Raw genomic sequence first — 10934 nt, 5'->3', positions numbered from 1 at the left:
CATATGGTATGCCGATCGGGCGGAGTATGTCCCATAGGCTTCCCAGCGCCAGGAGATGACATCCTCGACGCCGGCCTGCAAATGGACAGTGGCAACCGTATGCCAAAGCTGGACATACTGCCTAATGCCGCTGACTGTAGCTCGTCCGACAATGTCGTGAATCCACACCTTGTTTGTCAAGACAGCCGCTACGGTTTTGGTTCTTCTTGTTTTGGGTTTGACCATAGCACAAAGGTCTGGTGCGAGGAAGCACGGTGAGGAGTCCCCCAGCCAGTTGTCCTCCCAGAAAAGAGCTGCGTCACCATCCCGATCGAAGTTTGGAAGATACTGCGTAGGTTCTTGTCCCTGTCATAATCAGTGCTTAATTGGATCCACGGACGCTGCGTATCCGTTCTTTTTAGCCACATCCAGCGAAGCCGAAGAGCTTGAGAGGAGAGTTTGAGGTCCGGAATCCCCAGGCCCCCAAACCTACACGGCCTGCACGCAGTTGGCCAGGAGACCCTTTCTGCTCTTGTCGATCTCTCGCAGCACCCAGTCTGGGACGTCAAGCGCAAGAAGTGTATGTGTGCAAACCGAGGACATCACTGATTTGACGACCGTTAGCCTCCCAGCTTTGTTCATGAGGTGTGCCTTCCAACTCGGGATCTTGCTAGATTTAACTTAGTATCTGCTGTTTTATGAAGTCGAGGTACATCAACAGATATTACTGCAATGCACATTATCTGATGTAATTGTGTTCCCAGTCTCACATGTTTGGTGAGCTTCGTCATTGATTGAGCTATCCAACCTGAAGAGTTGGTGTTAGAAAATTTTGGAAGCCGAGGAGATCAGCTTGGTGAAATCATCAGACGTCTTGCATCTGTACTCTGCTGTAATAGAGACTCTTCTGAACATAGGCATAGGCATCTTCTTTTGCTGTGGGTGTAAAACATCCCGATGATTGATTATTGTGTATAGAGGGTCAAGGCAGTCATTGTAAGAGTAATAAACAAGCATATTTCAGGAATCACCATTTGTTCCAGTCCATTTTCGTCCAGTAAAAGTTTCGTCACAAAATTCCTGGATTTACAAATATTCTTGCCCGTTGTGCTGTGTGATTGTTTCAACGACTTTGGGTCGTGCACCCAAACGCCAATTATGCTATGTGCAAGTGCAACAGCAACAAAAAAAAAATCGGAATTCACATAGAGCATTTGCTGTTCTGTATGCTACATCAGGGGCACTCGGTTTGGTGAGGCGACCTGATACCGTCACGTTATTTTGATTTTCACCTTATACGTGAGTCCTGGGTTTCGTAACAGTTAATCAGAATTTGCCACTGTTCCGTTTCGAAAAGAATTTACCCCTGCCAACAATAACCTGATGCAGCCTGGCTCGTAGCCATAGGCACAAGAAGCAGATGCTGGCGGCGGTGGGTCGGTGGCGTCGCCAATACGCGGCGCGGAGGTGGAGCCACATGCCAGCGTGCGCCCGCCCGCGTGGCGCCCACCCTCCCTCCACGTTTCCCTTTGCCTTCCCGGCGTTCGGCTACGCCTGCGCTCTCTCTTCCCCTTCCCCGAATGCTGCTAGCCTACAAAAGCATCCCTCCACGGAAGCGCAAGCGGAGCGGCAGCCGCAGCACGAACTGGCGATCTCTGCTGCTTCCAGCCTCCTCCTCCCCCTCCCCCTCCCCCTCCGGTGAGCGCCGGACGGCCGGAGTAGGAACCAACGGGAGCGCAGCCCCGAGCCCACCTCCTTCCGCTGGTAAGTATCGCACCCGCCCGCTCCCCTCGTAGCTCCTCTCCGCCGGCTTGCTCGGCTGCTCCCCATGCCGCTGCTCTCGGCCGTTCGCCATCTGCTCGACGAAACGCCGCTCCGCCTAGGAACTTGCTCGCTCGCTTCATTTCGCTTGATTCCGCCGTACTGGTCTCACCGCGGCATGGGTTTTGCTGCGGATGGCGGAGCTAACCGGCAAAGCTAGATGACGTACAGATGCAGATTGCGTGTTCCTTCTCCGCGCTTTTGACTCTCGGGATCACCAATTTCTGTTCGATTCGCTCCTGTAGCAGCTGCTGATTTTCGATGGAGATGGAAGGGGTTCTGCAAGCGGGAGATGCCAAGGACTGGGTTTACAAAGGGGAGGGCGCTGCGAATCTCATCCTCAGCTACACGGGCACATCCCCTGCCATGGTATGCACTGATTTGGTTCCTAGTGTGTCCTCATTTGCTTGGTGTGCTGTGAATTTCGGGGCTCTGTTGCTGCTGCACGGATGTGGCTATTCCAGCCCGGATCCGGTACCTGATCGAGCAAGTGATTACACAGGGATCAGGGATCACTTGGTCGCATGAAAAACCCCAAAAATTAGCATACGTTACGGCTTTCATCATTGTCCAGTTTGTGACCATGCATGCATTCTTTCCTGATTATGATGTGCTTGGTGGAAATATTATCTCACTTTGATGATCTTATTTTTCACTTGTTTTCAGCTTGGCAAGGTACTGCGGGTCAAGAAGATTCTAAAAGACAAGTCGCAACCGGCACCAAGTTGTATGGTCTTCTCAAGTTATGAGCAACTCCTGTGGGGCCATATCCCAGAATTGGTTGACTCTGTCAAACAAGACTCCTTAGCTCAAGCCTATGTAATGCATGTTATGAGCAAACATCTGGGTGCTAATCATGTTGATGGTGGGGTACGGTTCGGATTCAACTTATTCTTGTTATTCTGTTTTTATGGTTAGCAACATATCAACAATCCTTGATACTTCGATATTCTTTTTTTGCAGTAATGAGAAAATTGCGACCATTTCCTAGTAATCACTATCACCCTACTAGTCTGCTACTCCCTCTTTTAAATATATGATTTTTGGGACAAGCTAATTAGTTCAAAAATGAATAAACGTCATATAGTTAAAATGGAGGGAGTATACATGAAATAGCATGCCTTGGATGCGCAAACATTTGACTTTGGTCATCATCATGCTGTTATTTCATCATTTGTTAATTGCTGTTAAGTTATTTAAAAATGCATCATTCTTTGGATCTGCATGACTCAACAAAGAAATCATGCTGTCTTTCCATCGTGCAGGTTCGTGTATGTGTCTCTAGGGATTTTCTGGAGCTTGTTGAAAAGAATGTTCTTAATAGCCGTCCTGCTTGGAGAGTGAATGCGAGCTCAATTGATAACACTGCCGATGCTGCTCTTCTAATACCAGATCACTCATTATTTTCTGGTAAACTCTCCATCCCTCTTTTTACCATAATTTGAATCTTGTTTATGTTAGAAAAGAAGGTTGATTCAGTAACGTCTAGTCAGTAATGCTATATTCATTCGTTCTGCGTGAAACATTTGTGGCAAGACTGTTGCCTAGCTTGTTGTTTCTATTTGTGTTAGATGTGTATAAACATCATTGGGTTTGCAGTTCTTATTGGTTTAAATTTGCAAATACTACTTACCACAGCCAAATGGGCATCAAGATGGTAGAAACTGGCTTGTTTTTTCACTGATTCATAACTTAATTCTAGGTTGAACCGCTAAGAGCTTGATTGCTGTCTTGAAATGGCAGCTGGGCATCAACCTGAATTCATAGTAGATTCAGATGGGCTCTATTATGGGGTTTTTAGACCTCTATATTAGCTTGAATTTTTTGTTTGCTTACTACGGAAAGTCTTTCTTAATCTCAGGTAATCCGAGAGGCAACAGTTGCATAGCTGTGGAGATTAAGGTACTTTGCGAGCTTCCTCTTTTATTCTCATTCTTTATTGTGTGTTAGATGTTTACCATTGCTTATTTTTGGCATGCTTCACCTTTCAGGCCAAATGTGGGTTTTTGCCGTCATCAGAATATATATCAAAAGAAAATTCCATCAAGAAACAAGTAACACGATATAAGATGCATCAGCACCTCAAATTTCATCAGGGTGAGGTATGTATATTAAAATGATTGATACAAGATAGAATCGCACTCTCTTTTGCTCTTGCTCATTGAAAAAGAAACATGCGTTGTTGATACAATTATATGACAAAAACCTACATGCTTTCGTGTTATTTATGGCACTCTTGTAATACTATATTATCTCTTTTGGTTTTGGAAATCAGGTTGATACCCAACACATTCTTGCACACATTTCAGATATCGACGCCTAGTGAATACAATCCTCTTGATCTATTTTCTGGGTCAAAAGAAAGGATATGCATTGCCATCAAGTCATTTTTCTCAACTCCTCAGAACAACTTCAGGGTTTTTGTCAATGGTTCTTTAGTTTTTGGTGGCATGGGAGGTGGAGCAGATAACGTTCATCCTGCTGAAACAGACAAGTGTCTTCAAGATCTCAGCAAGGTTAGTGGCCTAGAGCTACCTGACTTCATTGAGCTCCTGTCAGAGGCAATTTTTAGATCTGGAGTACTTGGTAAATTGTTGATCACCCAAAAGCTGGACGATCATGACATTGAAGGGGCGATTCATTTGTACTACAGCATAATTTCGCAGCCTTGTTTGGTCTGCAAAAATGTAACTGATGCAGAGCTATTGCGGAAGTACACTCTTTTGCATTCTCTTCCGTTGGACAAGAGCTTGAAGATTGTCAGGGACTTCCTTGTTTCTGCTACTGCAAAGGACTGTAGCCTGATGATCAGCTTTCGTCCAAGAGAGAGTGGAACTGCAGATTCTGAGTATGATTCAGTATTTCTTGATTCTGTGAAGCAAACCTATGAGTACAAGGTATACTACTGTGAGATATATTGTTGTATTACCGTCATCTTCAAGTATCCAGCAACTAAACTAACATATACTGTCCAAATTATTAGTCGTTTTGGGTCTTTTAGATTCATATAGGTTTTGCTATGCACCTTGATATATATCATGTCTAGATGCACAGTAAAAGGTATGAACTTAGAAAACTCAAAACGACCCATAATTTAGGACGGAGGGAGTAGTTCACAAATGAGTTTACTGAATTCATTTCTTTTTTTTAATATTCTTCCACATAAATGGTATTAAATTACACATTCCTTTTGCAGGCAAATTTCATTGATCTGGATGTGAAACCTCTGGATAAGATGGAACATTATTTTAAACTGGACCAGAAGATAGTCAATTTCTACTCAAGAAATGAGGAGCTCGTGCCATCTTTAAAGGGCAGTAACACTAAAGACGCTTCGCAGATTCAGCTCCAACAATGAGGAGCCTCTTCCTATATACGTCTGGAGAAGGGGGAAGGGCCCGCCCATTACAGAGTGGCGATTGCTATTTGTTGACGCTGCTGTTGTGACTTCATGAGTACTAAGGAGGTGTTGTTCGTCATTGCTGCTGTAACTCTACTAGTGCATACACCGTGGATTGTCACCGCAAATCTGCAGAGATGCTCAATGTTAGTTGAGAACCTGAGATGACTGAACTGCTTACCGTGGCAACCACTCACTGTAACATCCCAGTTGAAATGAGGGCTGAAGTTTCCCTCGCAGGTTACCATCTTTCCTAGTGTCATGTGTCCTAATTTTCTACTGCTGAAATGTTTGGTGATACTTTCATCTTCTCACGCTCTGGTCTTGGACAAAGCAAACATATCTTAGAATCGGTGGTGATGGGCTGATGGCTGGAAATCTGTATCTGGCTATTGGCTTCATTGGAGGAAATCCTGCCTGTCGGACCTGCGATACTGTCTGTTTTCGTTGATGGCAACAGGCCACAAGCTCCTGTCGTCGTCTAGCCGTTGTTCTTGCCGCGTGATTCTGCTGTGCCAGAGCCCAGATGAGCTTATGAAAAGGCGTGAAGTGTTTCTAGCATTGCTTGATTACGCTGTATGTGTTTCTTTTATCCAAATTTATACTGCGTATTTGCTATTTCTCTGTTCAAGGATGCATGTAGTTGATTCGTCCACGTCGTCCGCCCTTTGCAGGATTAGTTAGATACAGTTGTTCAACTTCTAGCTTGGCGTAGACAAAAGGAGAGGATGTCCTGTTTAAACAGCTAAATTGCAAGCTAAACCAATGGTGTAGTTTATATAGCCTGCACATTATTGCTAGGATATCACTTATCAGGGTCATGCTCATGCATGTCATGGTGCAAAACTAACCGGCCGAAAAACTTGAAGAAATCGAGAGACATGGCAGAGTGCAGTTTCAAACACTAGGGATTAGGAATCAGAATACGAGCAATAATAAAAGTAGTTCACAGAGTAACGAAAACGCTTACTATTCAACAACTAGAAAAATCGTGCAAGTGTAACTACCCCACCAGAATCCCGGCTGATCGGACCATTGCAGCTGAGTCCTCGCATGATCCCTGTTCATGACACAAGCTTGGTGGGAACGAACCATTGCACGAGCGAAATGCGTTCTAGAATCTGCAGCGTAGTCGCCAATCACTGGAAGTTGGTGCTGACAATGTTAGCAGCTAGCCAATGCGAGGGGACACCGATTAGACTTCTCGGAGTCAGGGGTTGAGCTACCCAGTTTGTCCCTCCAACCACCTGAAAACTAGCAGAAATATTTGTGCTAGCTCAGGCGGGAGCAAACCCTCTGCCGGGCACTCATCGTGCGAGGCCAGACAGAGGCATCAGTGGCAAAAGGGCTCCTGCGTCCATGTCGAAGGTGACGGTGATCAAGGTGGACACCTCCTGCGCCAAATGCAAGCGCAAGGTCCTTCAGGCCGTCTCCGGCCTCCAAGGTAACCCATCCAACTATGCAACATGGATTCCGACAATGCAACGGCAATGATCGAAGCAACCCATCCATGATTCAGGTGTTGACAAGATCGAGGTGGACTCGGAGAAGGGCACGATGACGGTGACCGGCACGGTGGACCCGGTGGACGTGATCGTGCAGGCGAGGAAGGCCGGGAGGCGCGCGTCCGTCATCACCATCGGCGCGCCGCCGAAGCCGGCCGAGGAGAAGAAGCCCGAGCAGCAGCAGAAGAAGGCCGACGAGAACAAACCGGCGGCGGACGCGGAGAAGAAGCCGTCGGCGGACGCGGAGAAGAAGGCGCCCGAGCAGCCGGCCACGGTGTTCGTCCACCACGTCCCATCGTGGCCTGCGTGCCCCAGGTACCAGGAGAGAGTAGTCTACGAGCAGGACCCGCCGCCGTGCTCCATCATGTAACTAACGCATCCCATCCATCTGAGTATCTGACCATCTATATACTGTAAATTTCACAAGAAAATAATGGTTCAATTCACTCTGGTGGCCTCTTCTGAATTTTTGATCTCACAACGATTGCATCCAGTAAGATCAGGAATGATTTTTCATTCTTTCAACATACAAGGCTCTGTCTTGCTAAGTTTTGAGGAGCGCGGCGTCGCTGTCGCTTGTGCTACCACCGTCTCGTGCAGGCTCAGGTCCGGCAGCGGCAGGGGCGTCGGCAGCCTGCTCTCCCTCGTACCGGTAGAAGTGCGCGCACACGAGGAGGAAGTAGACGAAGTTGGCCGCGGTGAGCACGGCCATGGCGTAGCAGAAGTAGTCGATCCTCCCGGCGTTGATGTCGTCGGTGACCCAGCCAGCGGGCCCGCCGCGCCGCCTCGTCGCCGCGTTCACGACGCTGACCACGAGCGTGGCCAGGTAGCTGCTGACGCCCTGCGCGCAGTAGAAGGCGGCGTTGGCGAGCGTGCGCATCTGGTCCGGGAACTGCGTGTTGTAGAACTCCGTCTGCCCCACCATACTGAGCGCGCCCGGCACGCCCATCACGGCGAGCTGCGGCGCCAGGAGGAACACGGGCAGCGGGGACGACGCGCCGTCGCCAAGCGCCAGCGCGGATCGCCGCCGCCTCCGCTCCACGGCGGCCGCGACCATGAACGCCAGCGTACCTACCGCCAGTCCGGCGCCCTGCCTCTGGAGCAAGGTGATGCCATTGCCGCCGCCCTTGGTCTTGGTGACCCGCCGCGCGGCGCGGGCGACGAGCAGGTCGTAGACGGGCACGGACAGCGCCACGGCCAGGTAGAACACGGCGGCGATAGAGACCGGCGGGATGGCGAAGTTCCTGCCCATGTGGAGGTTCATGGTCGACGCCTGGATGATGGTATGCGTCGCCGGAGACGGCGGAGCACCGCAGCACGGCCTCCGGCGTCCGACTCTAACTCTGACGAGGCAGACTGGCAGAGCGCCTTTGGTCTCCTTCCGCGATCTACTCAATCCCGGCTAGCAGGTCCATGTCGCATCGGGCGGCTAGCAGGTACCGGGGCCCGGGGGTGGACGGTGTTTCAGACCGCGGGGCGAAAGAACGCAGCCTGCTCCTCACGCCGCGGCTCGCCGGAGCACCGCCAAGTTCCGGCAGTCTTTCCCTTCCCTCCTCGCCCTCCCATCATGCACCACGCACGTCGTTTTTCCTGAGTAGCCCGATCAACCGCAAGCTGCCGCACCAGGAGAAACACGGACAGCGGGGACGCACCATCGCCGCTGTCCAGCGCGGCGGCCGCCAGCCCGGCGCCCTGCTTCTGGAGCAAGGTGGTGCCGCCCTGGCCTTGGTCTTGGTGAGCCGCCGCGCGGCGCGGGATATGAGCAGGTCGTAGACGGGCACGGATAGCGCCACGGCGAGGTAGAACACGGCGGTGATCGAGACTGGCGGGATGGTGAAATGCCCGCCCACGTGGAGGTCCATGGTCGCCGCCTGGAGGAACGTGTAGTTGGTCAGCTCCGCCACCACGGTGAACCACAGCGTCCCGGAGATCCACACGGGGATGACTTTCACGATGCACTTGGCTTCCTCCACCTGCTGCACGCTGCACAGGTCCCACGGCCTCGCCAGGGAGCCGTCGGGCCGTACCTCGTCAGCGGCGTCCGTCGCGATGGCCGCCTTGTTCAGGAAGCTGAGCTTCATCTTGAGGGGGATCCTGAACACGCGGCGGCCGTCGTTCCCAGCGGCGGGAGGGTCTCCGTTGTACAGGAGCGCCTCCTGCCGCCGCGCGTCGTCGGGGTGCGGCATCCGGAGCCTCCACTTGCGGCACGACGCAACGAGCACTCGCGCGATGCCGGAGAAGTTTCACGCGAAATATGTACGTGTGCGGTGCGTAGAATTCGAACTCACGACCTCAAGCCTCACGCGTAGCTTTCTTACCATCTCACGCAGCACATATCTAGTCCAGAAGCAATATCATTATAGCCAAATGTTTTTAATTCGAACAGATGACACTTGTTGTTTGGGGATAACCACGCTGCTCTATGCTCTAGGAGTATGCTCGAGTTGTTGGAAGGAAAGATTGAGAGGCTCGCAGTACTCTGTTGGAAGCAGAGGACATGAGTGAATGAAGCAGCGGACATGAACCTCGGAAGAGAGTCTCCGGACGGGACTGACTCCGCTTCCGGGGTGGACTCTCTCCTCGTCGTCTTCACTGCAGCGCATCGGTCGGAGCCAAAGTTCACAGCATCGAAAAGCTGCAACTACAGTAATTTGTGGCCAAACCTTAGCAGCCACGAGGAACATGTAGATATGTACCGGTGTGGCGGTGTGGCCACCCCTCGATCTCCTCTGAACTTCGGGGACTTGGAACGTAGTGCTCCAGTTAGGCACTGAGGAGCACAGCTACCGGCCTACCGCGCGCGCTGTCGAGGCTTTCGGCCAGTTTCGCGTTAGCGTGTGAGCTGACGGTGCACGGGTGCGTGGTGAGGTGATCAGGTGAGCGATGGAAAAGCCCCGGGCGGGCAAGAGCCAAGAAGTAGTGCACGCCTGGTTTTTCTTCTCTTCTCCTCTTTCTTTGTTTAGCCTAAAACTACAGCACCACGCAGAATGCAACTTTGGAGGACCACGCAGCGCAGCACGGTGCACGGAGGGGCAACAGTGGGTGCCGTGCGTCTTGGCACCACGCCGGCGGCTCCAAAGGTCTAGTTTAGAGCTAACTCAATCAAATTTTTACTAGTTAAACAGGACAATAGATATAAGGTCAGCGTGGAGTGAAGAGGTAGTCTCGTTCACTTTTCAATGCAAGTTTTTCTTACAACACGATCTTCAAAGCTGCCATGTATATGGGACCAACATTAACTATGAGCTATCAACTAACTTGTATCATTGAAGACGCTCTAAAACCTAGATGAGAGGGTGATGAATCGTAAATCTCACTTTTTAAGCCACTTGCGTTTTAGCAAGAAGAGATGGCAGCCCCAACGCACATATTCATATTTTTTTCAACAACTACGAGTCTACGAAACAACAGTGAACGAAGACTTTAGATTTGGTTTAAGGTAGGAATTTACATGCATCCAATAAGTTCAGAGGGACGGCAACATAAAGGAGGGACAAGTCAATGATAGAAGCTGATGGAGATGTGGGAGGAGGGCGGAGGTGAGGAAGGAGAAGGTGTCGATACTTTGAGAGTGATGGGTTGCTAAGATGGCACATCGGTGCCAAAATCATTGTAAAGTGTAAAGTGAAATGAATGTTGATTTAAATTTTAGTGTGTTTTTTGGGTTAGAGAAGTTGATGGAAGGTGCAAACCATTGGATTAAGGTACGATACACATATTAAAAACACCGAGTGCTAGTTTGATTAAAACCCAATTGAGTGAGACTGGACGAGAGAACAGTTTTGAGAAGCAATCACAAGAAGAAATATACTTAAATTTATCATTGTTCAAAGACACAAACTATCTGCATTGTGATCTTCGAACAAACTCTGCTTCGCCCCAACACCCCAAAGGCCAAACCAATCGCATTAGCTTCTAAAAAAAAAGTAATAATAATATGAAGGCCCAAACGAGCTAGCGATCTTCCGTCTTCTAAGAAAAAGACTTTGATATATATATATATATATATACGTGAGACAAAACCATGTCACATTTTCGTTGAATGCTTTATTAAAGACGTATAAGAAAATCCTTATTAAAGGGATCACAGCGGCCCCGCATGAGGCGCAAGATCTTGACGCAGCTAGTCGATGACAGCTAATTGACAGTCCCTCCCCCCGCTTATCCCTGCAACATCCTCGTTGGCTTCCGCCAACTGCAATGGCCCACTCCCGCTATAAAAGGGATCC

General features: G+C 49.7%; 3 protein-coding genes across 4 annotated transcripts; 2 read left to right on the top strand and 1 right to left on the bottom strand.

Moving 5' to 3' along the window:
- The first annotated feature begins 1535 nt into the window (after positions 1-1535).
- On the top strand, positions 1536-5462 carry LOC101770113 (inositol-pentakisphosphate 2-kinase IPK1). Of its 2 annotated transcripts, none has more exons than XM_004960108.2 (8): positions 1536-1743; positions 2049-2169; positions 2467-2670; positions 3066-3210; positions 3662-3702; positions 3792-3902; positions 4110-4697; positions 4997-5462. In XM_004960108.2, exons 2-8 carry the CDS (start codon positions 2062-2064, stop codon positions 5156-5158), a joined length of 1359 nt encoding a protein of 452 aa, XP_004960165.1. In that variant the 5' UTR covers positions 1536-1743; positions 2049-2061; the 3' UTR covers positions 5159-5462. The 2 variants fall into 2 exon arrangements, with proteins under 2 accessions (XP_004960165.1, XP_004960166.1); XM_004960109.2 differs by having other exon boundaries at positions 2046-2169.
- Positions 5463-5927: 465 nt separating this feature from the next.
- Positions 5928-7180, top strand: LOC101769707 (heavy metal-associated isoprenylated plant protein 2). Its single transcript, XM_004960107.2, has 2 exons — positions 5928-6644; positions 6720-7180. The coding sequence occupies exons 1-2, from the start codon at positions 6560-6562 to the stop codon at positions 7073-7075; spliced, it is 441 nt and encodes a 146-aa protein (XP_004960164.1). The 5' UTR covers positions 5928-6559; the 3' UTR covers positions 7076-7180.
- Positions 7181-7249: 69 nt separating this feature from the next.
- On the bottom strand, positions 7250-8948 carry LOC101786958 (protein NRT1/ PTR FAMILY 2.13-like; the record flags this gene model as incomplete). The annotated part of the gene is made up of 2 exons (XM_004963339.2): positions 7250-7978; positions 8577-8948. Coding segments are annotated over 2 exons (1101 nt in total), but the record flags the coding sequence as incomplete, so codon positions are not given.
- Positions 8949-10934: the final 1986 nt, after the last annotated feature.

This window comes from Setaria italica, chromosome III (genome assembly GCF_000263155.2).
Source record: "Setaria italica strain Yugu1 chromosome III, Setaria_italica_v2.0, whole genome shotgun sequence".
Lineage (NCBI taxonomy): Eukaryota > Viridiplantae > Streptophyta > Magnoliopsida > Poales > Poaceae > Setaria > Setaria italica.
This window is presented reverse-complemented; position numbering and strand designations above follow the sequence as displayed.